This window comes from Balaenoptera ricei, chromosome 8 (assembly GCF_028023285.1).
Source record: "Balaenoptera ricei isolate mBalRic1 chromosome 8, mBalRic1.hap2, whole genome shotgun sequence".
Lineage (NCBI taxonomy): Eukaryota > Metazoa > Chordata > Mammalia > Artiodactyla > Balaenopteridae > Balaenoptera > Balaenoptera ricei.
Genome location: NC_082646.1, coordinates 15023855 through 15051845, shown reverse-complemented (window position 1 = coordinate 15051845; position 27991 = coordinate 15023855). Strand labels below are relative to the sequence as shown.

Genomic DNA, 27991 nt, shown 5'->3' with positions numbered 1-27991 from the left:
AACCTTAACAGCGCTCTCTCCCCTCCTTCCCTCCATCTTTCCAGATCAACCTGAGGTATGTCTTTCTTTCTTTCCAGTGTATCAAATTCTGGGCCCAGACCAACACAAATGACACTTGTCCCTTTTGTCCAACTCTTAAATGACGGACCTGACTGGGGAGGAAGAAGAGGAGAAACTGATGTGAACAGGAAGCGCGGGTTCAAGATTTCTAAAACTCTATATTTATACAGTGACATATACTCATGCCATGTACATTTTTATTATATAGGTAATGTGTGTATAGAAAGTCTGTATTCAGATGTTCGTAAATGAAAGTATGTATATTATGCAGAAATGGTCTGTCCCCCTCACCTTGCAATTCCTCTGGGGGAAGCAGAGTGTAGGTAAGATGGTATTTAATTTGGCCTTGAAATTATGATATTCCTGCCTAGGGCTGTTTTCAGATACAATATAAAAACCATCTAGGAAGCTGCTCTTGCTCTAAGGCCACCCTGCTCTGATTTGGCTCAGCCTCTAGTCCATTTTCTTAAGGCTCATGTACGCAGATTTGAACCCTGGTGCTCACCTGCTGTCCAGCCAGATGCCTTGCTTATTGAAAGCCTCCGGAAGCCTCAGTGCTATTCTAGCCCTTCTACTCCAAATGGAGAAAATGAGACTGATTGAGGAAAAAATATATAACCCTGATAGTTTGATTTTTCATTGAACATTTTACTGTGTTAACACTCATTATTTGTACATAGACATTAGGTTTACAGAATAGTCTGTTTACATCAGCAAAATTCACAGTCCAAGAATAACAACATAACCAGGTCCCATTTTCCCCATGCCTCCCACAAACTTCTCTCCACCCTACTTCCTGGATAGTCATCTCTTTAGAAACTAGCATAGCCCACAGGTCTTTCCTGGGCCAAGCCATCCCTTTCCACCACTGACCTGGCTTCTGATCAAGCTTTCACAGACCAACCTTGTGAAGTCCTCACCGCTTCCCCTTCACTTCTGGTCTTCTAGTCTAGCTATCCCCCCTCCCCTTGAAGGTTAAGGCAGTTGGTTCACAACCAAGTTGTTTGGTGACCTTGGGTGAGTTCCAGGCAGGCACTGGGGTGAGGAGATGTCTGTGCAAAGTTCCTTTCAGGATGATCTTGGGATATGGGTTTGAATTTTTGAAGCAAGAAAGCTATGGGGGACATGCTTCCTGTCCTGGGAAAAATGGAGACCAAAGTGCTATGAAGAAGGGAGGTTAGATTTCAAGTTTATAAGTCATTTGTTCTATGGATAGCTATCTGGAACTAGGTCATTTTTTCACCTCTGCTTATTGAGCACTTCCAGTTTCTAGGTTTATACCTGGGAAAGCTGTGTTTCTATTAGAGCTTTGATCCTTTCCTATCCTTTTATCTTTACTCCTAATGGAAATGGCGTCAGCTCCCTTCTCTTTTGGAATTAAACAAGTAAAAATTAAGCAGTAATAAAAAAAATTAGCTCCAGGAAAGGATATTATTATATTACCAACAGGTGAATTTTTCCCATTCTGGGACCTGGAAATGCTTACTCGCACTAGTAGTACATATGAGGGTAGCAAAGATTTTTCCTTTCAGAGCCAAATAATTCTCTCTGTTCATGTTACTCTTCCTCGTCTTTCATCCTTGCCTGTCAGCTCATGAAAATACTCTTTCTCTTCTCTGGTCTTACTTGTCCAGGTTTATTGACTGGCAACAGTGTAAGGAAATGGATTTCCTGGGATCTCCTTGGCATCTTGTAGGGTGATGGAAATGGCCTGAGTACTCCCCACTGTAGAGGTCAGATGACCCACTTTCTTTGGTTAATGAAATATTAATGACTCTAGTTTGGTAGCCGTCATGAACAGGGAATGTGGCAAAATGGAAGACCAGTTCCTTTGTTCTTTTCATTTGGCTGGGGGGGGGATTCATTTTTTATCTTGTAATCTTAAGATTTTATCTCCCCTCAACTTTACAGCAGCCTTTGGGCCACTTGCAGTATTTTTCAGTATCCAATGGAAATATAGAAATTAGAAATGGGTCTAAAAGATATCCTGTTTCTTTTCCACAAATCTTTGACACCAAAGGGGTAAAGAGAAAAAAGGAGGGGATGGGGGGCTTAACTGCTTCCTAGTGAAAGCCCCTGGAAACCAGCTGCAGCAGGAAGACAGTGTGGTGGAGGGTGTGCATGGGGGCCGGGACTCATCATCGCTCTTTGCTCTTTCTTGTTCAGGATCAATCCGAAAGCAACAGTTAAGTTTTGGCCACCCTTGTTCTCCCTTTTCCCTCTGTCCACTGGCCTGCACTGGTACAAACTGTGCAGACCCCCGGGGAAGGCCCCTGATGCAGGGAGTGGAGATGGGACAGTCATTTTTCTGGCATAGAATTTAAAAATAGAAATATAGAATACATATTTTTACAAGGAAGAAGCTGTTGTCTAGATTTTTTTTTACACTTCAGAGTTCATGGTTTCAGGGTAGAAAGGAAGAAACTGTTAAAAGAAAAATAAGTACAAGTTTTCTCTTTCAAAGAAAAAAATAGGACAATGAGACTTACTAAGGAAGGGGTTGAGTTTTATACCCTGGAAAGAGCTGGAGAAAAGCCAGTTTTCCCCAACGTGGGTCAAAATTATAAAGTGGAATGTGGCATTTTCATTTCACGGTAGCAATTCTGGAAGTTTATTTACACAGTAAGTTCCAAGCTGGAAGTGGACAGTCTCCAGTCTTCCTGTCAGTCTCTGTGGTTATGGGGTGTTCCCCGTCAGCCAGAGCAGCACCAGGTGCAGTGGGAATGAAGAGGACTCGGATAAAAACTGCGACTCAGCATTCTTGTTTTATTGGTTTACGGCTTGTGGGCAGCTGGCTGAGGCCAGGATCTCCAGAGGCCCTCTTTGTATTTCCCTCTCCCTCATCAGGTGATTCTACACTGTGCGCGTCCCTTACCTGGAAGCAGTGTGTTGACCAGAGAGGAATAGGGATCCAGTGGAGTAGTAAGAAAATTCAGCTCTTCCCATTAACACTGGTATCATAGTCGACTGGCTTAGAACTGATAGGGAGGAAATGAACTTGTTCCCCACTGTCTAGCCCAAGAACCAGCCTGGGTACCCAAGTACTATTAGGAGCGGGGAATAAAGAGCAGGATAGGGGCAAAGGATGGCCTCCATCAAGGGGCTCTTGTGGTGAAGGGAATTAGGAAGCGCGGAGGCTGTCATCCCTTTTCCACGCAGCCTTGATACTGAATGCGATGCTGGTGGAGCCAGAAAGCCCTGTGTTCCTGACATTCTTAGTATAATACTAGTGCCACTGTGGGATGCCTTAGCCAAATAAATGAGGGAGACCTTAGAGACAGGGAGAAGGCAATGAAACTGCTCTGTATCATGTCAAGATCTTACTACCACTTACAGCTGAACAGGAAGAAATCCAGGCAGGGGGGTATAGGGCATCAACTCTATACCTGTTGAATGCATCTTCAGGAGTCTGCTTTCAAGGATTAGATAGGAGAGGTCTCCTATCTATTCTTAGCACCTCAGCTACAAAGCTCTGGAGGAATAGGACTGGGGGAGGGGTGAACAGGTAGCCAGGAAGACAAGGTGCAGCCCTGTTATATCTGCTCTATTCCAGCTGCTTTCCCATAGGGCACCTGGGGCTTCCAGGGCTGGGGGTGTTTCAGTGCTACCAGTCACGCGTAGAGTAGAGGGTTCAGGTAGGGACGAGGAATTAATAAGGTACAAATTCATTTGTTAGATGGAACCTTTTAGGGGGCACTTTTCCTTTAAGAGAGTTAAAAAGAGCTTTTTGGCTAGAGAAGCCCTTCTTCCCATCATCGCACTTTTGGTCAGGCTGCAACCACAGAAAAGAAGACATTGGGAAGCAACACCCATCTTAGAAGATGGGATTCTATCTTGGAGATGCCGTCTAAAACTGGGACTGGCGAGCGGTCATGTTCTGGCCTTGCCTCGCTTTGATCCCAGCTTCCCTGTCTTTGCACTCCCTCTCCTTCTCCTCGTCCAGCCACCCCCATTTGTACAAATTATTTGTACAAATTATTTTTAAATTATTTTTTAATTCAAGAGGCAGTCTTTGCACCAATGTTATAGGCTTGTCTGTACAGTCCCTATCTCTAAAGCAAACAGCAAACGGTGCGTCCGTTCCCGCTGACTGTGGCCAGCAGGGAAACAAGATTGGCCCTTTTCTCTGCTAGGGTACTGCAGAGACACACACTGCGGTCACCTTACTTCTGGAACTAAGAAGAGAAGAATACTTTGGGTTGGAGAATCTAAAGGGATGGTGGACAAAGGTTCAGGGCTGAAGTTTCAAGCAGCAGAATTTCCCAACTCAAGTTTGAGGTGACCAAGAGTATTCCCGCCATCAGAGCATTTCTTTCTTCCCTCTCCTGGTTCCTACAGGTGCAGTCCCTGCAACCCACCTTGCCAGCTTTTCCTTTTCTGTCAAGGCAGAGGCATTTGTGGGTGGGTGAGGGTCTTGAGGTGCTCTGGCCACAGGTGCCGTCTGTGTCTCCTCCTTGTGACCAGAGCGAACCACCAGATGTGGTCCAGGGGGATCTCTCTCTTCTGCCCGTGGGCCTCCTCACTTCAGCAGGGAGATGTCATCAGCAAAGTCATCATGCTGATGGCGCAGGCAGCGGAGGCAGCGCCACTGACACACCATGAGGCAGAGGGGCAGCATGAAGAGGGCGCAGATGGCAGCCATGACATAGGCTATGGTCATGAGGGTCGATTCATCTGTCTGTGGGATGTTGTAGCCACAGTCTTCCATGTCCAGGGTGACAAAAGGACCTTCTACCGCTGCTGTCCTGAACTCATCGTGCACTGGAGAGAGGGCAGATGTGAGTCACAGAGCAGTTTGGATTACACACCCAAAAGAACTTCCCGGGACAGGCCTTGAAACCAGCCCTTGAGGAGGCCGTAGAATCTCCCTCCTGGGAGATATTTAGGAGCAGGACAGAAAGCCGTTGCTAGGTGGGGGGCATGGCTCTCCTCCCAGGTCACTGGGGACAACAACCCTTTCCTGTCTACCTGTGCAATAGGAATGATACCTAAAAGTCAGTCATTCTAAGCTGACCAAAGAGCCAGCCCTACATATACCTAGTAAACTCACCTGCTTCTGCTGAAATTCAGTTGCAAGACCCTGCCAGTAACATTCAACCTGGGCATACGGCAGCTGACAGGGTCACTATAGGCCCAGCCTGCCACCCTTGGATCTAGAGCTTCCCAAGGTGCCGAGGCAGCTCTTGCTGTTCTGGGTCTCCAACAGAGGTTGCCAGTCCAGGCAGGGGTCAGCATGCCAGGCGATACAAAAAAAGCACAAGCACCAACACTAGCTTTTACGCAATACGTGGACTCTGGCTTGAGGCAACTGTTACTCCCTCCCAGACTGACAGGGGCCCGGGTACCCTCACCACTGGACAGGGAGAACGTGGATAGACTGACCCCACACCCTCGTCCCTGGCGCTCTCACCATGGCAAGCGCTGACAGCAAAGCCAATTCGTTTCCGGGCCCGATCAAAGACAACGTAGAAGCCCTCCATGATAACAGCTCCCATGACAGTGCCCGTGGATGACTGTGAGATGGCGAACTTGTAACAGTCGTCTTGGGACGTGGCCACATCTTCCACTGGCCGCAGGTATTGCTAAGGATAAGCAATCAAAGAGTGAGAGTATGTCTTCCTCCATCCTTCACCCCATCTCTGCCTTCTTGGTGTCGATGCCCTTAGGCTGCTCTTCCCTTTGCCAGCCCTGAGCTCCGAGAGGCTGGTTTTTCCCAGAGCCCTTTACCGCTGGATCCTCATCTATTTTGTCTTCCAAGTACTAGGAAGCCATGCCTGCTCACTCTTTCTCAATATATCCTTTGTTCTCGTCCTGGGATCCCACCGATTCTGGCCAGGGACATACCTGTGGAAGGATGGTGATTCGGAAGGACTGATTGGTGACCTCACCCATTAGGTAGAGTGAGATGACCGGGAAAATGTTCCACGGGGTGGTGCCTGCTTGCCAGCACACCAGCTGCTCCCCGAGCCAGAAACCGTCTGGAAACTTCTCCGTCTGTGTTGATGAGAAAAGGATAAAAATGAGGAAACGGCCTCTTTCACCATCTCGCCTCTCCCATTTTCAGATAACACTGGGCCCTTTACTTGCTTTTCCATGAAATACCCAAACTGGGGAAAGGTCAGCCGAAACCCAAGGATTAGAGGAAGAGAGCAAGAGAGTAAGGGCAAAACTTTGGGCTGGGGGATTGTGTGCTGAGCAAGCTGAGGCCCATAGCAGAGAACCGTTTTTTAAGAGATCTAAGTAGAGGGATCTAAGGGTAGACATCTTGGCTCTTGTGGAGGAACGTGCCTCTCACAGACTTCCTGTGACACTCTGTCATCTCTTGTACCCCTGTCCTTAGTCCCACTGACCGAGGAGGCTGCCTTGATGGATTTGACAGCAGCTTCAAACACTTTCTTGGGCAAACGAAGGTTGGTGGTGCCGCTGTCAACGATGCTCTTGTCATAGTTGTACTAAGAGGGAGAAGAGAGGGTTAGAACATCAAAAGCCTTTTTGAGGCCAGGCTTTGGCCAGAATTGGAGGGGTGAGGCTGACTGCTTGGGGTCCTTCCTGGGTTGGCATCCTGGCTTTGCCACTTCTTAGGTGGATCTCCTTGGGCAAGTTACTTAACATCTGTGCCTCAGTTTCCTCATCTGTAAAATGAGGATAATAATAGTACCTACCTCAAAGAGTTATTATAAGCATTAAATGAATTAATATATTTGAAGTGCTTAGAATTGTGCCCTGCACATAGGAAGCATTCAATAAATGTTAACTCTTATTATCTTGGGTGGGTAGACATTCTCTAAATCTTGAAAATAAAAATACCTTGTATAATGCTTTTAACTTTTCATAATACGTTTGTATCTGTTCTAATTTAACATACATGAAGAATCTAGGTAAGGAACACCCAAATAGTTTAACTGCCATTTATTGGGTCTTGCTGTGTGTCAAGCACTGGGATAAACACTTCATTCACTTTCTCTGTTTTCACCACAGTCTTTGGAAAAGCTGTTTTTACTTCTGTTTTGCAGGTGAGGAAACTGAAACACAAAATAGTAACTTGCCTGAGGACACATAGCTAGAGCAGAGCTAGAAACCCAGATCTTTCTTACTCCGAAGCCAGACTCTTCTACTACGTCATGTCACACTGCCTCGCGGACGACTTGCCCAAGGTCATAAAGCAAGGCAGTGACTGGAGTCCAGATGTGCTTTTTTCCGTACCAGACCATATGCGACGCAGCCTCTGGGAAAGTGCTAAGCCAGTCCCTAGCCGCAAACCTCAGGTCCCGCTATGTGACTGTTAAGCTCCTTGCTGTTCCATGCTCAGCCCCCAACCCTCCTGCAGGTCCTGCACCTCAACCTCATCCTCCCAGCCTCATAACTCGGGGTCTGGCCTCACACGATGTTGCCTCCCCCTTGCCTCTCCCTGCTTCCCCCAGGTTTTATTACCTCCTTGCAGTCCATTTTCAGATCCTGTCCATTGATCTCCACCCGCACAATGATCACCTCATAATACCATTCCCGCCGGATGGGTGTGTACCAGAGGCTGCCCATGTACAGCGAGTGGTCGATACCCCCGATGATCTAGGGAGAAAAAGAGCCAGTACCCGTGTGCCAACACAGAAGGACAACAAGTCACCCAGAGGGCAAGCAATAGGATCAGTCATTTCTGGGGTGGCAAGGCACTCTACACATCGCCTTTCTCATCTGCCTGCTTCTAATCAAACCACGCCCTAAAGCGATTGATACTTTCTTAAATGTGTTAAGGATGTGTTCAGGGGAAAAGGCTTTCCAGGATTTTTAATTGTTTCAGAATCACACAGCCCTTGATATAAAGTTATTTAAACCTAAACTGGCATAATAAATGTTGAGTGAATGATAGTTTGCTTCTATTGTAAGTTTTATTTTCTCTGCTTGTTGGAGATAGAGAACCATTCACCAGTTGTCCTAAATGAATTAATAAATAGACTTTGAAACTCCTTACATCTCTGCCTTCTGATCATCAGACTGAATAGTCTTGATTTGAGAGGGCTTATTTTCATTTCCTTTGAAATTTTCCTAATCATCTGTCATCCTTTCCAAGTTTACAATAGGAGCCTCAAGTCCTTTCTGGAATAATGCAAGGAAGAAAAGGGTAGAAAAAGAAAAATGGAGGTGGGGAACATAAAGAGGTTCCTCTTGATTCTCAGTAGTGGAGCCCAAGGCTGCGGTGTAGCCTCAGAGGGTAGGGAGGCAGCAGGTACTCATGTCTCTGCCCAGCGCCAGGACCTCCCCTCTCCCAGGGCCTACTCACCATGCTCCCTCCAACTGAGGCCAGCACTTCCGACTGGTTGAGGGGGAAGCCAGCACCACAGAGCTGCAGGGAGAAGAGATTGGGCACGTGGGTCTGCTTTACCAACGAGTCAAAGAATGGCTCCAGGGAGTCGTCAGGCTGTGACAGAGAGAGACAAGGAGTGAATCCTCGCACAGAGGGCCCTAATGGAAAGAGGAATGGGAGGGCAAAAGCAAAACTTGGGGGATGTTCCTTGGGAAAGACCATCCTGAGGGACTGAGATTTGGTGGAGAGAGGGACAGCAAGACACACTGGCAATGCAAACAGGAAAGATCTGTAGGATCGTTGATCCCCATCTGCTTAACCTGTTTCAGAGTTACGGGGGCCTCTCTTATTCTTAAAGATCTTAGCGTCAATAGAAAAGATAGCCTGTTCCTCTACCTGTCACCATAGTTCTGCCCTCTGTAGGGATGAAATCCAGACTGCCACCCTATCCCCCTGTAAAGTAATTCTTTAAACTGATTTGTTTCCCTCCCTTATTCAGTTCCCTCCCCTTCTCTCCCGCAACGCCGTCCCGTCCCCCCCCCCCCCCCCCCCCGTGTAGCATGCAGTGTGCAACGTGCAGGCAGAGTGTCTAGGGCTAGGCCTTGTTCCTCTCACCCTGGCGATCTCAGCGTAGGCCAGCCCCAGGATGCCCTCCCAGTTGGAGCCATTGATGAAGAACTTGTCTGATTCAGTGATGGCAGCGATGTTGGCACGCACGGTGACGTTGGGGCCATGGGGGATGCTCACCAGGTCGGTGCCCAGCTCCCCCTCCCACTTGCCCTGGGTGTAGGGCACATACACGCCCTTCCGGAGGTCCCGGTATGTACTGGACCTGTGCAAAGCAGGCAGAGATCTGTTGGGTGCGTAACCACGGCTGGTACAGGGAGCCAGCATCTAACCTACTCCCAGACGCCTAATCTCATCTCGGTCATCTGCATAAGACAAGATGCTGTCAGGCTGCTCAACAGAACATCCGTAGATCCTTCACCGGGAACAGAATAAGTGACCTTGCAGACAGACATGGGGAGCCGTCTCTGGGGCTCGCTCTCCTGTGTCCATAGCTCGTATTCCTAGATCTGGAGCTCAGGCCCTGGAAGAACAAGTCTAGGCTTTGTGTATTGTGACTGCTGCTGCCGAAGGGACAGCTAGCGGGCATCTCCCACCCCCCGCCCCCCGACCTTATCACGCTCTTAAAGAAAAGGAGCCATTGACTCTTTTGCTGCCTTGGGACCCAGTGGTACCATCTGAGTGAGAAAGTACCACTCTGAGAAAGTACCAAGTGGGTGAGTGTGGAACCTCTTCAGCAGATTCTTCCAAGGAAGGAGTTTGCACGAGCACCTCAGCGGGGCGAGCGGGCAGGACACACCACTCGGATGAAACACGTTCAACACCATGTGTCACCCCCATCTGTGTGGAATCACGCCTCTGACCAGGGCTGGTGTGTGTGATGGGGGCAGTGACGGGACACAGACAAGGAGCTAGAATGAATTCCCTTTCTTGGACCCTGGCCACACCCCCTTCCCTGACTGCTTTCTTCAGATAGGGAAGTTAAAGGGCAAGGGGCCTAAGAAGGCGGCTTGGCATTTGCCTAGAAGTCCAAGAATAGGGTGTCAGTCTCGACTCACATGTTTTCACACACAGATACGCCTCAGACATGAGATGTCCTCTCGCCACTTCCTGCTTTTCTGTTAAAGGGGCTCCCAGATCATCGCTCACTGCCTCTGTTACCTTAAAAACCCACTTCCACCCTCCCTCCCACCTGTTAGCTAAGTCCAGCTGCTGGAACTCCCAGGAGGCAGGGAAGCATTTAGCTTTCAGTCCCTGATACCAGGCCAGGCAGTGGGGCCGTGGAAGGAAGACCTTCCCTTCCTTGAACAGGGCAAAGCCACCGAGAGTAGCTGCTCAGCCTAGACTTAGGTGGTGGTGTCAGAAAACCAGAGCCACTCAGGGGTGTGGGTTGGAGTCCCCTGGCCTCCCAATTCAGGCAGAGAGAAGGAGACCTCGAGATTGCACTGGGAGCTTTGGGGCTGCTCTCCTTCCTGCTTTCCCTCCCCCAGGAAGCTGCCCTATCTCGGAACTGAAGCACTTCCTGGCTGCCCCTCAACTTACCCTTCCCATAGTTTTCCTCCTCAACCCTCCAGCCCCTCCACTCTTCTCTTCTGGTCGCTGTTGCCTTCTTTTCCCTCCCTCCTCCCCAGCAGAAAGAAAGGCTCTGGGGAGCTGGTCCTTCTCCCTGCAGCCCTCCCCCGACCCTCCTTGGCCCTGGATCCTTGGGAAGAGCCTTCCCCCTTGCTCTCCCTGCACTCACAGCTGCCTCTGGTAGTAGCGGTGCAGGAAAGGGTGGGGGGCGGCCCCCACTGCGAAGTTACTGCTGCCTGTGTCCACCAGGATGTTGAGCTGTCAGAGAAAAGGGAGAGAAAGATGTTAGGACAGGAGGCCTGGACTCACTCCCTTCATTGTCCTGTCCCCTCCCCATCCCCCGGCTACGTGGTCTTCCTTTGGAGTGTCCAGGGTGAAGCTTCCAGATGCAGGACTGGACAGGCTGGCCGTACTAGTACCACGACCACAGACAGAACTTGGGGTCCTGTGACGCCCTCAGCATGGCCTCAGGAACCTTGTGTCTGCTTTTGTCTTGTCTGCAGAATTGGAACATTTTCTATGTCATCAGAGCCATATAACTGGTGTGTGTGTGTGTGTGTGTGTTTCCATTCCTCTTTCTCTCTACCTGCAGATGCCCTTCCTCACTCTGTACCGGCCCAGTCTGTCTGCAGAGCTTGCCCCTTCCCCCTCCTCTCTGGTTCTCCTGGGAAGCACATCACCGGCAGGCAGCCTGGCTCATCCCCTCCAGCTCAGAGACGAGCTATTCTAGGAGCTGGCACTGGCCAGGGGCGCTGTGGGGACCACAGTGGCATGTTGAGGCCCACGTGTTTTCTGACCCTGGCTGCCAGAATGTGGCTCCCCATGAAGGGCCCCCCTTCTGTCTCAGAGGTGACACAGACCTACGAGTCCCACTGTCAGAAATAGTGGGACTATAGCCAGGAGCCCCGTATGAGGTCCTGGTGAAAAGCCATCTCCTCGGGGCCCTGGTTTTGGCTCATTGAAGATGGACAGGTGTTGTCTTGCTGTTCCTTCTGTGCAGCTCCTTCTACGTCTCTTCTACCTTGTCCTCCTTCCTCCTGAGATGGCCTGACCCCTCCTCAGCCAGTCAGCCATTTTTTTGATGCCTCCTATATCCTCACAGGCAAAAAGGAAAGGCCCCTGTCCTCAAAAACACAGTAATCTGTAAAGTGAATCCTCTCTCTCTTTTTTTTTTTTTAAATAAATTTATTTATTTTTATTTATTTATTTTTGGCTATGTTGGGTCTTCGTTGCTGTGTGTAGGCTTTCTCTAGTTGCGGCGAGCGGGGGCTACTCTTTATTGCGGTGTGCAGGCTTCTCACTGAGGTGGCTTTTTTTATTGCGGAGCACAGGCTCTAGGTGCAGGGGCTTCAGTAGCTGTGGCTCACAGGCTCTTAAGAGTGCAGCCTCAGCAGTTGTGGCGCATGGGCTTAGTTGCTCGGCGGCATGTGGACCAGGGCTCGAACCCGTGTCCCCTGCATTGGCAGGTGGATTCTTAACCACTGCGCCACCAGGGAAGCCCAAGTGAATCCTCTCTTGCCCACTTGTGTGTCCTTCACCTCAGCTTCTCCCCTGACCTCAGGGCCCTCCATTTCTGCATCACCTCTCCTCAGTGCAGTGAAGTCAGCTGACCTCGGCCTTGCTGCAGGCTCTGACCTTGTCACATAGGGCAGGTCACTGTGTTTCGTCCCCTCTGCCGGCTCCTCCGGCTCCTTCCTGCTCTCAGTGGTCCTTGGCAGGTCGGCTGACCGCACCTCCCCCGGCGCCCGCTCAGGCTTCCTGGCCTCCCCATGGCCACTGTCCCCAAGCTCTCTGACCCTGCCTCCTCCCTCCTTCCCAGCCCCCACTCCTGGCCTGGCTCCCATTTCCCTCCCCGCCCCTCTGCCCCTACTTGTCCCCAGTGTCCCTCTCCCCGGTCTCTAAGCAGCCACTGGCCCCAGATGCTGTGCTTTCAGAGAATCAATAGAGCTAGAGGCACAGCAGTTCAGATTTCAATCAGCCAGGTTAATGATTACAAAGACTTCTTCACCCACCCACTCCCCAGAAGCCGCTCTCCCACCAGCCAGGACTCTGGTCTCTGCGCCACGGCTGGCCTCAGGCTTACAGGCGCCCCTGCTATCACTGGACCCCAAAGAAAGAGGGTCTCCTCCCAAGCGCTGGCGCCGGTGGCCGTAGGGGGGATGCCTGGAGTGTGTGTACCTGGCCAGCTCTAGGAGAGTCCAACCACCTTTGACACTGGAATGGAGCTTTATCTGGGGGCTCGGCTGGGCTGGTCCAGGCCCCCTCCTCCCCACTCCTCTCTGTCCCGTTCGGGAGGACCCCTCTCTACAGGCCACTCCCTCCCCAGCCCAGGGGCCCATCATTCCTGGTGCCCTTCCAGTTCCAGCCTTTCTCCTCACCTGAGGAAGTTCTCCCCACTCCGCCCCCAAGGGGGTCAGGCCCAGGGAGGAATGACCCCTCCCCTCCCATTGCCCTCTCTTTAAACCCCCAGCCCCAATACCAGGAATTCAGGCCACCACTGCTCTCTCTGCTGCCCCCTCTCCACCCTCCACCAACACAAAAAAGGGAAACCAAAATAAACAGTTGCCACTTCCTCATGAGCAAATGTCCTTCTGTCTATTTGCCCTTTGCACTGTGATCCTGCTTCTGAGAGAAGTGATTTTGGTCCTGTCCTTCCAGCATTTCTATCATGAGCCCCCGGGCAGCCTGAAGGAGGAGGGTTTGCGTGCGCCCAACCTTAGCAGACGCCCTCCCCTCTAATTTCACCCAGCGGGGGGCCGTCAGATGACCCCCCATCCCCCCCATCTCCCACAAGATCATTCCCACATGCCCCGTCCATCCTGCTTTTCCACAATCCCTCCTCCTGCCTAAGGAGGATCCACCCCTCATGCCACGCCCCCCCACCCCCAAATCTGGATTCTTCCTTTTGGCATTTACAAATGCTAGTCTCTTCATTAAAAAAAAAAAAAAAAATTCTTTAATCTCACATCCGCCTCCAGCTACCCTCTCTCTCCTCTCCCTTCACAACCAAAGTTCTCAGCCAAGCTGTCTTCATTTCTTCACCTCCTACTCATTCCTCAACCCATTCTCAAACTGAGTTTCGCCTCTATCCCTCCCTCCACTATAAAACAGCCCTTACTACAGTTACCAATGATTTCGTGTCACCAAATACAAAAGACAGTTTTCAAATCAATCCTCATCTTGCTTGACTTCTCTGGAGCATTCAACGCTGCCGACCCCTCCCTCCTTGAAACACTCTTCCCTGTCACCCTATCCCGTGCTTTCCTCCTACCTCTCTGATAGGATCTTCTGTCTACTTTGCAGCCTCACTTCTCAAGGCCTGGGCATTGGTCCTCTTCCCCTCCTGCTCTACTCTGTCCTTAGGCCATCTCATCCATGGCAGCGGCTACAATTACCACCTATGTCCTTATGCCTCCTGAGCTTTCAGCTCTAGCCCCTTCCTCCCCTTTGAACTGCCTCAAAGACACCTCGAATTCAGGACGTCCATGGCTGACCTTACCTGGTCCTGCCCATCTGTTTTTTCTTCACAGTTTCCCACATTAGTCACCATCCATCTGTTCCATAAGTCAGCAACTTCAGAGACATTCAAACACCTTCGTCTTCTTCACATCTCCATCCAAGGCATCAACAAGTCCTGCCCAGTTAACCTTCTTAAAAGTCTCTGAATGTATTCATTTCTTGCCACCTCCTTTGCCACTCCTGGCCAAGCTATCATCATCTCATCCTGGAATATGACAATAGCTTTTCAACTGATCTGGGTACATCCACCGTTGACCTCTCCAACCTGTTTCTGCACTGTGGCTAGAATGATCTTTTCAAAGTGCAGATGTCACCATGTTACCCTCCCGTGTCAATGGCTTTCCTTTGCTATTATAACAAAGACTTAAAGCCTTAACATTTCCTATAGGGCCCTTCATGGTCCAGCCCTGCCTACATAGCCAGCCTAGCTTGTCCCATACTTCCCCAAGCCCTCTGCCCACCAGCCGCACTGGCCTCATTTCAGGTCCTCCAATCAGCCATGGTCCCTCCCGCAAAGGCTGTTGGTCATTCACTCTGCCTGGACTATCCTCCTTTCCACTTGCAGTTTTGTCTACTCATCTCCTATGATCCTTCAGTCTGAGCTCAAAAGGGACTTCCTAGGGACCTCCCTTGTGGCGCAGTGGTTAAGAATCCACCTGGCAATGCAGGGGACACGGGTTCGAGCCCTGGTCCGGGAAGACCCCACATGACGTGGAGCAACTAAGCCTGTGCACCACAACTACCGAGCCTGTGCTCTAGAGCCTGCGAGCCACAGCTACTGAGCCCGCATGCCACACTACTGAATCCTGCACACCTAGAGCCCATGCTCCGCAGCAAGAGAAGCCACCGCAATGAGAAGCCTGCGCACCGCAACGAAGAGTAGCCCCCGCTCGCCGCAACTAGAGAAAGCCCATGCGCAGCAAGAGAAAGCTGCGTGCAGCAATGAAGACCCAACGCAGCCAAAAAAAAAAAAAGGGGGACTTCCTAAGGGAGAAAGACCAGGTCATATTCTCTGATTAAAATGCTTCCGTAGGACTTGCCACTATAATGTCATACTGAATCTCACCTCCCCTTGTATCTAATTTTTAAAAAAATCCCCATTGTGTCCCTACTGGGTATCACAGTGGCTGGCAATAAGTATTTCTTGAATTAATGAATGCTTAAAGGAAAAAGGGGAAAGAGCTAATTTACCCTGTTTTCGGGGTGAGGGAGGGATCTCTCAGTGGCCCCCAAACTATGGGTGTTTTTAGGTTATAGGTGTGGCTCTAGCTCAGACTTGCCTTCCTCTCACCAGGCCCCCTGGTTTGATACAGGCAGCCCAGAGTCCTGGAACCATCTTACTTCTTCCCCATCCCTTGGGGCCAGGCCAACTCAGAAGTCCCTGTAGAGTTTGCCTTTAGATGCCCAGAGGGCCGCAGCATGGGGTCAGGGCTAGGTCAGTGCCAATCACTTAACAAACAAATATGCCCCTGGGGGCCTCTGAGGGATGGCAGCTTCACGGGAAGTGCTAACAAGCCCCACAGGGAAAGGCACACTTGCCCATTCCATCCTGCAGGCGAGGCTCCCCTGGAGGAGTCTGCAGCAATAGATCTTGGCCGATGAGACAGATGTGGAGCTGCTGAGTTCAGGGTAAGCTCTTTGTTCCCAAATCCCACCTGTCTTGGCCCCAGCTCTCACTAGCAGATGGGAGTTGCTTAGATTCTTCTGGATGAAAACAGCCTTCAGGAGTCATCTGTCCATTGGCCTGGAGATATGGGAGCTTGTTCCAGTTCCGAAAGATCTCTAGTTATTAAGATCCACAACCTTTCTTGGCAGCCTATGCTAGGGTCTTACCACTATCGCACACCTCTGGGAAAGGGCTTTTTTTTTTTTTTCTTGCCGTGCGTCGCCGTGCAGCATGTGGGATCTTAGTTCCCCCACCAGGGATTGAACCTGTGTCCCTACATTGGAAGCTCGGAGACTTAACCACTGGACCGCTGGGAAGTCCCTGGGAGGGGGCTTTAACTCTAATTTTTCCTGCTAAAGGAAAGTCTGTTTTCTTCTGTGTGGGCCTCAGAGTTTACGGAGGAAGAGCCCTTATATTCTTGTGGTATAAGCCTTTCTGCTGAAGCTGAGATGTAGGAGCCTTTCTTCCATTTCACAGAGGAGGAAACTGAGACCAAGGGTAAATAAAAACTTGACCCCTCTTACACATAAGCCACAAAGCTAGGACAAGAGCCCCTTGGCTCTGGCCAAGCCCCAAGTCTGCTCTTTCATCTCCTTGACCTTCCTGTCTCTCTCATTCTCTCTCATTTGGAAAGGAAATACATGGTAGATTGTTGCACTAATGAATCATACGCCCTGTATCCATGCCCTGGTGTGATCCCCTCTGACATTGATGCTGGGCTTGGCCATGTGACTTGCTTTGACCAATGGGACATCAGCAAAGGAGGAAAGCAGAGGCTTGTTAAGTGCTTGTGCACTGGGGAGACTGGCCTCTTGGAATGTGGCCCTGAGCTTGTATGTGAGGAGGCTCAGTCTTGCCTCCTTGAGGATGAAAGACTTCATGGAGAAAGAGGTCCAGCAGTCCCAGCTTAGTCCGGCCCCCAGCTGACCCACCCGCTGAATGCAGCCACACAAGGAGCCCAGGTAAGATCTGTAGAATCACAGCCAGCCCACAGAATCCTGAGAGACAATGGCTCTCGTTTTAGTTTGTTACACTGCATCAGATAACTGCTACAAAACTACCTGAATTAAATCCTGAGATCCTTGACTTTGGGGCACCTACCCACCCATCGGTCAACTCCAAATACCATCTCTTATCACTTTTCCCCTCTCTCACCATCAAGTTTCTCAGTAGCACAATGATCTGTCACCTCTGCATATGCTGTTTCCTTTACTTGAAACGTTCTCTCCCTGTTTCATCTAACTTCTGTTCAATTTTCAAGTTGTGGTTTAAACATCCTTTCTCCCAAAGGTCTTGCCCTGATGCCCCAGCCCACATTAGGTTCCTCCTCTCATAGGTCCTCAAGAACACCTGTGCTTCTTTGCCTACCCTTTCATCCAACTTGAAATCATTTATCCAATGTCTGTCTGTCCTACACACTATGAGCTCCACAAGCGCAGGGAGCACATTTCTGTGCTTATTATCTAATTCTTACCTAGCCCTCAGTAGGTGCTCCGTAACAATATTTTTTAACTGTAATTGCCTCATTTGCTGCAGGTCTCTGTGACTCTACATAGTCTTGCTATTAGTTCTCAGCCCCAGGGTCCTTGCAGGGGTGATTTTCAATCGGGTACTGTGTATGGTGACGATGGCAATGGATACCCACTGTACCCACGAAATTGAGTAGCCACCCACGTTCTTAGAGCAGTTGGAGTGATTTCAGGACTCGCTGGTCCCGGAGTCCTCTGAGTTAGCTTCATCTGCTTCCCTAAGTGGACATTCCCAGACCTGAGCTTGCCCAAGGCTGAGAGATGGGGGCAAGGAAGGACATGAGGAAGCTCAAGTCAGCAGCTGGTCATGGCTGAGAGCCAGCGCAGCACACAGCTCCTGCCTCGAACTGAGTCCGGCACCTGCGTCCCATCCAGGCTCCTCCCACCTTGACCAAATCAGCTGACCCAATGGAAATGGACTCCTTTCTCAGACATATCTTCTGCTTCCACTTCGCTCTCCAGGCTGAAGCTGGCAATCAATACCTGGGAGCACGTAGCCTCCCTGGTGCCATTTACCCCATCTCGGGCTGTTTTTTTAAAGGAATCCCAAGGTGGCTGGGTCATCCCAAACCTTATCTAGGGCACCCTTCCCCCTTTAGACAGGATGCTCCATTTCCCCCAGGCTCAAACCCAGCTCAACTAATATCTATCAGTGCTTCCTATTCAAATGAGATGATGATGTGAATGGTCAAGAAACTTATATGTCTGTTCTTAAAGGAAAGATCTAAGACAATGGTGTTCAAACTTTTTTTTTAAGCAGTAGAACCCTTTTCCAATCTCATGCAGGATCCCAGTGTACCAAAGGGAAAAAAGCAGAGATGCTCTGCTTTAGGGAGAGGTTTTATTTCTTTGTCTCCATCCCCTCCCTGTGGTGGCTCTCGAGGCGTCTCTTTGGCACCTTCAGCCTCCACGGAACCCATCTGGGAAATCCTGCTTGGAGGGTATCACAGCCACTGCTACCTGCTTTTCATTGTCAGACAGTAAGTCCTTCCTGCTGTCTGACCTTGTCCCATCCACAGGTTACAGGGGCTGTAATAGTCTCTGAGTCTGTCCTCAGGACAGGAGAACGAAGCTGATCTCTGGCATAAGCCCACTTTCCTCCATGGTGCCTGGTTGTGCTCTGCACATAGGTCTGTTTGCTTGAGCCATTGGGAGATGCCAGGGTTCATGCCTTGTGCTATTTGGTGAAAACTCCACAGGCGCTGGAGTCGAACAATTGGTGGGGTTCACCAAACCTGAGAGGCCAACCAAGGAGACATCTAGCCTGTACATAGTGGGGTTACAGTGGCCAGCAGACAGGGTAGCCACTGGGCCCATCCTGCCAGGGGAAGCTCAGGGCAGCTCTAGGACCAGGAAAATGGTGTTTCCTTTCCAGAACTCCCCACTGCCCAGGCCTCCCAAGCGAGATGGCTCCCAGCAGACAGAGAAGTTAGTTGGCAGGTAGGAGGGCTTCCCTGAGAGATGTTTCTCTTCCTGGATTTTCAACTAAAATTTTCTGCTTAGCTCTTTACTGGAGATACCCAAGAAGGGCTCTTGACCATCTACCTTAGTGAGGGGGCACGGTCTTTCTCAATGTCTCTCCCACTCCCAGCTGAACTCTTTCTTTCCAGACCTGGGGAGGAAGAGCAGGAGATAGGTGTGAAAGGACAGCCTAAGAGTCCCAGCAGAGGCCTACGTGCAACCCAAGCCCAACCCCAGTCTATAGGTTGCCTCCCAGTGCCTGAGGCCAAAACTGTCTTGACTGGGGCTGGGCTTCAGGGTCATCTAACTTGGAGGGTGATTCTTTGAGTTCAAAGGTTTTTGACCTTTTAAGTACCAGAACTCAATCAATCAATCAATCAAACAAACCTGGAATTACACTGTACAAAAACAACAAAAGCTGACCTATTCTGGGAGGGCCGGGAGATTTGGGGGCAGGTGGGACAGGGGAGGGCTTGGTGAGGGGAAAGGTGGAAGGTACAGTCATGCCTCTTACCTTTCCCCTAACCTCTCCCTCACCCATGAGGTCCCTTTACAGAACCCCACAGATCTCAGTTTGAAAACCATTCTAGGGAGGGGGTCAGGAAAACCACTTGGCATCTTCATGGGTTTTGAGATACTGAATCCTCACAGTTTTCTACTTCTCTGATCATTTTCTTTTGCTCCCTTGATCCCTAGTCTACATCCAATATTCTTTCCCTAATCGTTTTCCTCTTCTCTCTCCATTCTCTCAAACAAGTTCATTTGCTAACTTGGCTTCCACAAGCACCTCTCTACAGGTGACCCCCGAGTCTACCTGTCCAGTCCCAACTTGTCTCTTGGCTTCCAGATCCCCATTCTCAGCTGGTTGCCGGATACATCCACAAGAATTGTCCACTGGCACCTCAAAGTCAACCAACATGTCCCAGACTTTGGAACGCTGGAAAGAACCAAGTATTTGGACTTGGAATCCAAAGACCAGGATTTGAACCCTAGCTCTGTTCTTCCCTAGCTGTGTAACTTTGGGCAAACCACTTAATCCCCCTGAGCCTCAGTTTCCTCCTCCCCAAAACAGACAGGCTAATACCTTGCCCTTTTTAATTAAAGCAGAGTAATAAACATGGAATTTTGGTAAACTATATTGTGCTTTAAAAGCTTGCTCCTTTTGCCTTGTATCCTGATGCAAACACAGTCAGAGAAGTTCAAAGGAGGGAGACTTCTTCTCTTCCCTCTCACCCACCAGGGACAGGGAACACCTGGTTGACCTGACAGGTGAATGCTGGCTCTCTGAAGACTTCTTCTCTTTTATATCTTCTTTCAGGCCCACATGTCCTAATTGAAATCCTTGTCTTGGACTCTAGAACATCCAAGTTATCCTGCACCCTGGCTTAGTTTTCCTAGGACCAAAATTCACTAGACCATTTCTCTGCTGCCCCCAGAATAAAACCCAGCACCCACTCAGGCTCACAGCATCCCTGTCACAGCTTCCAGCCTCTTAGCATAGCTCACGTCTCTCTTTACGAAGTTTTTTCTCCCCACTCTCCAAATAGCAAAGCTTTCTCATCTTTCTAGGCCATATTCAAATGCTACCTTTTCTGGCAAGCCTTTCCTAACACTCTGTCAGAAGTAGCTGCTTCTTTCTTTTTTTTTTTTTTTTAAATTTGTTTATTTATTTATTTATGGCTGTGTTGGATCTTCGTTTCTGTGCGAGGGCTTTCTCTAGTTGCGGCAAGCGGGGGCCACTCTTCATCGCGGTGCGCGGGCCTCTCACTATCGCGGCCTCTCTTGTTGCGGAGCACAGGCTCCAGATGCGCAGGCTCAGTAGTTGTGGCTCACGGGCCTAGTTGCTCCGCGGCATGTGGGATCTTCCCAGACCAGGGCTCGAACCCGTGTCTCCTGCATTGGCAGGCGGATTCTCAACCACTGCGCCACCAGGGAAGCCCTGCTTCTTTCTTTATACTTCCAAGACTCACTGTTCTTCTATTTGTACCAAATGCACTTGGTCTTGTGTGGTATTTAGGCATTTACATGTCTGTGTCTCACACCAAATCGTGAGCGCTCCAAGGGCTGAGACTATGACGTATTCTTCTCTTTTGTAAGTAGGTGCTCAACAAATATTTGTTAAACTGAAAATTGACCATCACCAGATTTCAATCCTAACAATTAAATTATTGGCCTGTGTTTGGATGGTGATGCTCATACCGTTATAATGAGATGACATCCTTTCATTTAAGCAAAGAGAATGAAAATGCTTTCTCCAAGATCTCCAGTTCTGTACTTACAGTGGCCCATCAACAGTTCTATTTAAAGGTCTTACACTTTATTTATTCATTTGCTCAACACTTTTTAGGTGTCTGTTCTGAGCCTGGCGCTGTCAGAGATATTAGCCAAAGAGAAATAAAACACTGCAAAAATTCATTAATTAAAAAAGACATTGTCTTCAAGAGCTTGGTGTTTTATGAGGGAAACAAACACAAAAACAGTGACACGTGCTGATAAGTGTAGTAAGGAAGACGTGAGTAGGTGTCAGGAGAATGGAAGCGGGATCTCTGATAAACTCTCTCTTCTTCTCAAATAGGTGGTATGGAAGAGTAGGGAGGTCAAGGGTGAGACACGGTCTCAGCTTACTGACCTGCCAATTATTTAATTTTTCAGTCCCCATTTCTTCTGCTAGAAGCTGCAAATGGTAAGACCTTTTTATATACTGCAGGAATTACTGTAAAGAACAAAATAGTCTATGTAGAATATATTTTAAACTTTTATAGGACTTACCTGGTGGCACAGTGGTTACAAATCCATCTGCCCATGTAGGGGACACGGGTTCAAGCCCTGGTCTGGGAAGATCCCACATGCCGTGGAGCAACTAAGCCCATGCGCCACACCTACTGAGCCTGCGCTCTAGAGCCCGCGAGCCACAACTACTGAGCCCGCGTGCCACAACTACTGAAGCCCACGCGCCTAGAGCCCGTGCTCTGCAACAAGAGAAGCCACCGCAATGAGAAGCCCGCGCACCACAACGAAGAGTAGCCCCCGCTCGCCGCAACTAGAGAAAAGCCCGCGTGCAGCAGCAAAGACCCAACTCAGCCAAAAATAAATAAATTAATTAAAAAAAAAACTTTTATAAACTGTAACCATAAATACAAGGATATATTTGTACACCCATAGTCCTAAACCATCCCCTCCTGCCAACTTTCTCACAAATGGTCTTGTCATGTTCTAATTCATCCCAGATCGGAATCTTGAAATCATCTTTGACACCTTCCTCCTCACCCTCCGCACCAATGTCACCGAACCTTGCATCCCGGTCTTCCCTCCTTTTTCCACCTGATCACAGCCTCACTCTGTCCTCGTCATAGCGCTCCACACTTGGACCTTTGTGACAGACCCTCCTGCTGCCTGCATCTCTCAGTTCCATTCTTTCTAAAATTCAGAAGCCTCTTCCTGAAAGATTGCTTTCTTTGTCATTCCCCTGAACAAATAAATTCAATTTCCCCCTTATTTCTGCAGACCAAAGTCCAAACCTTGTGGCTTGACATTTAAGGCTTTTGGCCACGTGGTTCTATCTTATTTACCCAAACCTGTAACATTAGCTGGCCTGGGTTTCTCACTGTCTCCTGAACGAACATGCATAAGCCCAAACACACATAACTCATTCTCTCATTCACTGTGTCCTCGCTTGGTCTCAGGGGATAGGGTGGGAAGGAGTGGACACACAAATGAAGTGCAATCACAGTTCGGGAGGACCTTTCTGCACTGGGAATGGTCTCGACCCTCCTATCTATCCTTCAAGACCATGCTCACAGCACATCTTCACGAGGCCTTGCCTGATTTTACCTCCTCCAGAACACCTATAGGGACTTCCCTGGTGGTCCAGTGGTTAGGACTCCGCACTTCTGCTGCAGGGGGCTCCAGTTCGATGCCTGTTTGGGGAACTAAGATGCTGCATGCCGTGCAGCCAAAAAAATAAATAAATTAAAATAAATTGAAGAAAAGAACCCCTCCCTCAAAAGAATATAGATGGAAAAAAAAAAAAAAAAGAACACCTGTAGCACTCACTCACGGTACTGCTATAAATCAATGCTTGCCAAACTTGAGACACAGCCCCCGAGGTTCTGACCTAGTAGGTGTGGGGAGGGGCCAGAGAATTTACATTTCTAACTGGCTCTGATGACAAGGGTCTGGGGTCCTCACTTTGAGTACAACTGCTGCAGATTACTTTGTACAAGCACTTATACTTTCACTTCCACACTAAGCTCTTGAGGTAGAAAATATATTTTCTGTCTCTTTGTGGATCAGTCCCCCAAAACCAGCAATGAATTGCCTGGCATGTAGAAAGTGCTCCCCAAGTTTCACTGTTGCTCGTTTACAGTACTGTGCCTTTCACGTTCTCATTTGGTGCTTATAACAACCCCACTGGGTCGGGAGAAAGGGCATCCTTCTTGCAGACTGCGGAAGGCAGAATCAAGTCACCATAGAGCACAGACTGCCTGGCGTTGGCTCGAGTATGGAGCCGTAAGCCAACTCATAGGGTTGCTCTAACTGTGGTCTCCCTGCCACTGGCTCCTTGGACTGGTGCTCAACTTGAAGACCACTTTTCCCTTCTCCTAGGAAGGAGCGGGAAGGAACTGACATTTATTGGGCAATTACTCTCTGCCAGTTTCTGGGCTGGGGGATGTACATATTATCTCAGGGGTCCGGGGAAGTACAGTAATGGGATCCCCCATTTACATGTTTTATGTGTAAAACATGGAGGCTCAGAACACCCAAGTTTTTATGCTTCCTTGCAGAGCAGAGGCAGGAGTGGCCAGACAAGTTAGGAGAAAGTGATTTCACATTTACTGGAGGTCAAGTGTGTGTCCAGGTGCATTGTTCTAGGTGCTTTCACCTACCTAGTCTCCGTTAATCCTTACAATCACCTTCCAAAGGAGATCTCATTTCACCCATTTTTAAAGACACGGCAGTAGCCTCAGAGACGTTATATAATTTTCCCAAGGCCACACAGCTGGGAAAAGGGAAAGCTGTGGGTTGTGGAGCTGGAATTCCTGGTCTCTCTGATCCCAAAGCCCTTGTTGGTCCCATAGCCCCATCCTGTGTCCATGTCACAGGGTCTATGCACAATTTTCATGGTGCATCGGTAGCAGAAACGGGACTAGGAACCAGGTCCACACAGCCTCCTTCTCCCTGACAACAGCTGGCATCCTGTTGGCTCAGGCTGCTAGAGGCCTGGATTCAGGCTCTGTCCTTACACTGATTCAAGACTGTTTATAGTACATAGGCAAGAGGAGGGGTAAGTGGGGAAGACCAGAGCCTTGGTTCAGCTGGGAGGTGGGAGGTAGGCCTGGGTGGCATGGACCTCGGAAGGCTCGCTTCCATCAGGTAATTGGGAAGCGGAGGCTTGTTTTTCCCCTAGATCCGGTGTGAGAGCTGTTTAGAAGTCCAGGAAGTGTGGTGGTTCCCTCTGCCCATAGACACACTCCCACCTTCACAGACCCTCCCAAGGACAAGCCTCCCAGACACAGATCAGGGGGAGGGGGGTGGCTCAGAGATGTGCAGGCTCAGATTCAAGGTGACACTCACCAGCACACACAGAGCCATCCTGCCACCCGTGCCCCGGCTCACCCACAGAGGTGGCAAATTCTCGCAGAGGGCAGCCACAGCACCCCGCGGAGGGCTGCTCATGGCACACTCCTACCCGGCCAGAGGTACAGAGGGTGCAAACTCCAACCAGCCACCTTGAGTGTACCTTGGAGGACTGTCAGAAAGGATGTGGGGGGGGGGCGGAGCTGGCAGGCAGTGTTTTCTCCATCGCTGCCATCCCCCACCCCTGAGCACCTATCAGCTCATGGAGGGAGTCTCATGCTTAGAAGGGGGCTCTGGCTCCTCTGCTCTATGCAGTTTATGATCTGTCCTTTCCCCAGGCTCAGTTCAGTTCCCTCTGGCCAGTACTTGGGAGGCATCAGGTCGGGGAGGGGCTGGAGTGCAGGATGCAAAGCTGGGGAGGAAGTAGGGGCAGGGGAAGGCAAGAGTCAGCCCGGGGCTTCTGGATTAGAGTGGAGGTCACAAGGAACTCGGAAACCTTGCTTCGCTGTCCTGTGGCAGCTCAGACACGGGGAGAAAAGGGCCGGTCCAACTCATGCCAGGATTCCTTGGTCCTCAAGATGCTGGGAACCAATGGTCAGAACCCCAGATGCCAAGATTGGGTGACCAAGATCCAGAGCAGCGGGGTTGGGAGACTCAAGCTTGGTCTGGGCTGACACCTGTTCACAGCACCCCTGTTGTTTGGACTCTTCCCCAGGTCAGGCTCCCCCGACTAACAAGTTTCTCTTGCCCCAAATCCTTCCTGAGCCATGTGTGTGTGTAAGACTGAGAGAGAGGTGAGGGCAGACAGAAGCCTGTGAGGGCAAGGGAAGTGGGAATGGGGGCTTTGGGGCTGACTGCTGCCAGTATGATCCCAGAGGACAGGTTTGGGAGAGGGTCCCTCCAGCCCGCACCATGCAGCCCATTTTAGCAGGAGCCGGCTTGCTGCATCCCCAGCCTGTCTCCCCTCGTCTCGTGCAGGAGGGAGGGGAGGGCTGGCCCGGCAACCTTACCGTCTGTGGGGGGCTGCCCACGGTCATCTCCACGTAGTAGCCCTGACCGGACTTGCCCCTCAGGTTGTCCACCATCTCCACAAAGCTGCCCCTCCGGCTGGGCTCCTCGGGCTCCTCGTCGGTCTCCCGGGGCAGCCGCAGCCCCAGGGGGGCGCCCCCCAGCCCGCTTCGCAGGGGCAGCCGGATGCCAGGCTGGGAGCCGTGGGCAGGCAGCACCCCAGAGCCCATCCATAGCAGGAGCCAGGGCAGCGCTTGGGCCATGGTGGGCCCTGGCCTTGGGGCGCTCTGGGCTCACTCCAGCCCGCGACCGTCCCTGTGGCCTGACCCCAACTCTGGGTGCTGGAGGTGGCTTCTCAGGAGAGTGAGCGGTGAGGCATCAGGGCTCCGGCGCCTGCAGGCCCCTTGCCCAGCCCTGGGTCCAGGCTGTGGGGAGCGGGCAGGAGAGATCCACAGAGAGACAGGAGGGGAGGAGACGGATCCGGAGCCTGGCTACATCTGGCGAGCGGTCCAACCTCAACGGAGGTCCGGGAGAGGCCGGCTCGGGCCCCCCGGGGGGCTGGGCGGGGCGGGCATGGCAGGTCGGAGGCTGCTTTCCTGGTCCTCCCGGCGGGGCGGCAGCAGGGGAAGGGTCAGGGGCTCCGGGCTCCTACGGCTGCGTTTGCTGCTCAGGCCACCATAATCCCGCTCCCAGCTCCCAGGCAGCCTGGGGAGACGGAAAGACTTGTGGCAGCGGCTGTCAAAGCCAAAGGGTTTTCGCTTTTCCCTGGGATCGCTGGGAAGTGTAGTCTTCCCATGGCAGGCAGCCCGGCTTCCGGGGTTGGTGAGGGGTCTGGGATGCCCTCTGCCGAGATGGAGTCCACCCTGCAGGACCCTGGCAGGATGGGAAGGGCCGTCGGGATGGAGTGGTGGCAGACCTCTCTTGTTCCGTGAGCCTTTCATTGGGCATTTCTGGAGCACCCACTGTATGCCAGGCACTCTGCCAGGCCCTGGGGCTACAGAGAGAAATAAAATGCATATGCACCGCACAAAATGATGGGGAATTAAGGAGCAGGGATTTGGGGGACATCTGTGGGGTCTGGGAAGACTCAGCGGGAGGAGGTGGAATTTAATTTGAACCTTAAATTTGAACCTTAAAGAATGGGTGGAATTTCTACGAGCAGAGATTTGTGAAGCAAGAGTAAGGGGGGATAGAAGGGTATTCTACGCAGCCAAAGGAATAAGCGAGGGCAAAGGGGAAAGTGCAGGGGGCAGTCTGCCTTCACTGGAGCCTGCAATCTGCAGGCAGGTGAGAGCCAGTTGGGGCTTCTCTCAGCTGAATCCTTTTGTGCCTTTAGTGTTCTACCTGCCCTCACCTCCACCCCAGATTCTGTGAATCTTCAAGCCCCTCCAGATTTCTGTGCTGTCAGTGAGCTGCTGGTAAATGGCTGTTGTCAGCTTTAAAGTGTTATCACTCCAAGAAGTATCTTTATGTTAATAGGCAAGAGCTTAAAACGGAAAGCTTTAGAGCTAAAATAGCTTGAAGGAGAAAAGCCATATGATTATATCAACATATTATTTATCAAATGTGGAAAGCTGTTGTTAAAATTCAGCAGTCCTTCTGATAAAAACCAAGGGGAGGGACTTCCCTGGTGGTGCAGGGGTTAAGATTCCGCCTGCCAATGCAGGGGACACGGGTTCGAGCCCTGGTCCGGGAAGATCCCACATGCCGCAGAGCAACTAAGCCCGCGAGCCACAGCTACTGAGCCCATGTGCCACAACTACTGAAGCCCGCGTGCCTAGAGCCCATGCTCCATAACAAAAGAGAAGCCACCGCAATGAGAAGCCCGCGCACCGCAACGAAGAGTAGCCCCTGCTCTCTGCAACTAGAGAAAGCCCCGCCCGCAGCAAGAAGACCCAACGCAGCCAAAAATAAAACAAAAATAAAAACAAAAAACCCCACGAAAAACCAAGGGGAAACTTCTTAAACAAGATAACAGAAAATCATAGAAAACATAATAGTGACAGGCTAAAATTATTACCATTAAAGTCAGGCTTAGGAAAGGTCAATATCACTACTCTTATCCCACATAGTTTAGATCAGTCTAGCTAACTCAATAAGATGAGAAAATGGAGCAAATATTAGAAAGCAAAGGATTATTATTTGCAGATTATATAATATGGATAGAAAAATCCTAACCAATAAGGTGATTAGACATAGGTTAAACAATAAAAATCAATAGATCAATATATGTATGGGAATTTTGTATATGATAAAGATGGTATTCATATTAGAGGGAAATAGATACATTTATTCAATAACTGTTGTTGGGACAACTGGCTACCTTTTGGGAGGAAAGAAAACTAAATCCCTAACTCATCTACAAATAAACTCCAGATAGGTCAAAGAGCTTAACATTAAAAATAAAACTACAGAAAAAAATAGAATATTTTAAAAATCTTATATTGAAGAAGTTCTAACAAAACTCAGAAGATTTTTTTTTTTTACTTTACTTTTTGTTTTCAAGTATTTGTTTATTTATTTATTTATGGCTGTGTTGGGTCTTCGTTTCTGTGTTCACAAAGAATGTGAACAGGTATTTGATAGAAATTCAAATGGCCACTAAATATATGAAAAAAGTTCAACTTCATTAATAGTGAAAGAGGGACTTCCTTGGTGGTCCAGTGGCTAAGACTCTGCACTCCCAGTTCAGGGGGCCCAGGTTCTATCCCTGGTCGGGGAACTAGATCCTGT

At 50.1% G+C, this 27991-nt stretch overlaps 2 protein-coding genes across 3 annotated transcripts in view; one reads left to right on the top strand and one right to left on the bottom strand.

Moving 5' to 3' along the window:
• Window positions 1-7923, top strand: part of RNF214 (ring finger protein 214) — a 56381-nt gene extending 48458 nt beyond the window's left edge. For both annotated transcript variants that reach the window (XM_059930335.1, XM_059930334.1), the window contains exon 15: window positions 78-7923. In XM_059930335.1, the coding sequence (XP_059786318.1) occupies window positions 78-143 (66 nt within the window). In that variant the 3' untranslated portion in view covers window positions 144-7923. The remainder of the gene's footprint in view (window positions 1-77) is intronic.
• Window positions 2642-26018, bottom strand: BACE1 (beta-secretase 1). The gene is made up of 9 exons (XM_059930336.1): window positions 25261-26018; window positions 10668-10756; window positions 8975-9191; window positions 8336-8473; window positions 7492-7626; window positions 6411-6512; window positions 5905-6054; window positions 5471-5642; window positions 2642-4821 (listed from the first exon to the last, which is right to left on the bottom strand). The coding sequence occupies exons 1-9, from the start codon at window positions 25519-25521 to the stop codon at window positions 4580-4582; spliced, it is 1506 nt and encodes a 501-aa protein (XP_059786319.1). The 5' UTR covers window positions 25522-26018; the 3' UTR covers window positions 2642-4579.
• Window positions 26019-27991: the final 1973 nt, after the last annotated feature.

Coding starts and splice junctions, on each gene's coding strand:
- BACE1 (XM_059930336.1), bottom strand. CDS start 25,521: ATGGCCCAAGCGCTGCCCTGGCTCCTGCTATGGATGGGCTCTGGGGTG. Junction 8,474..8,974: donor CCTACGCTGAGATCGCCAGG/GTGAGAGGAACA, acceptor TCTCTGTCACAG/CCTGACGACTCCCTGGAGCC. Junction 4,822..5,470: donor TGCTGTCAGCGCTTGCCATG/GTGAGAGCGCCA, acceptor CCCTCTCTCCAG/TGCACGATGAGTTCAGGACA.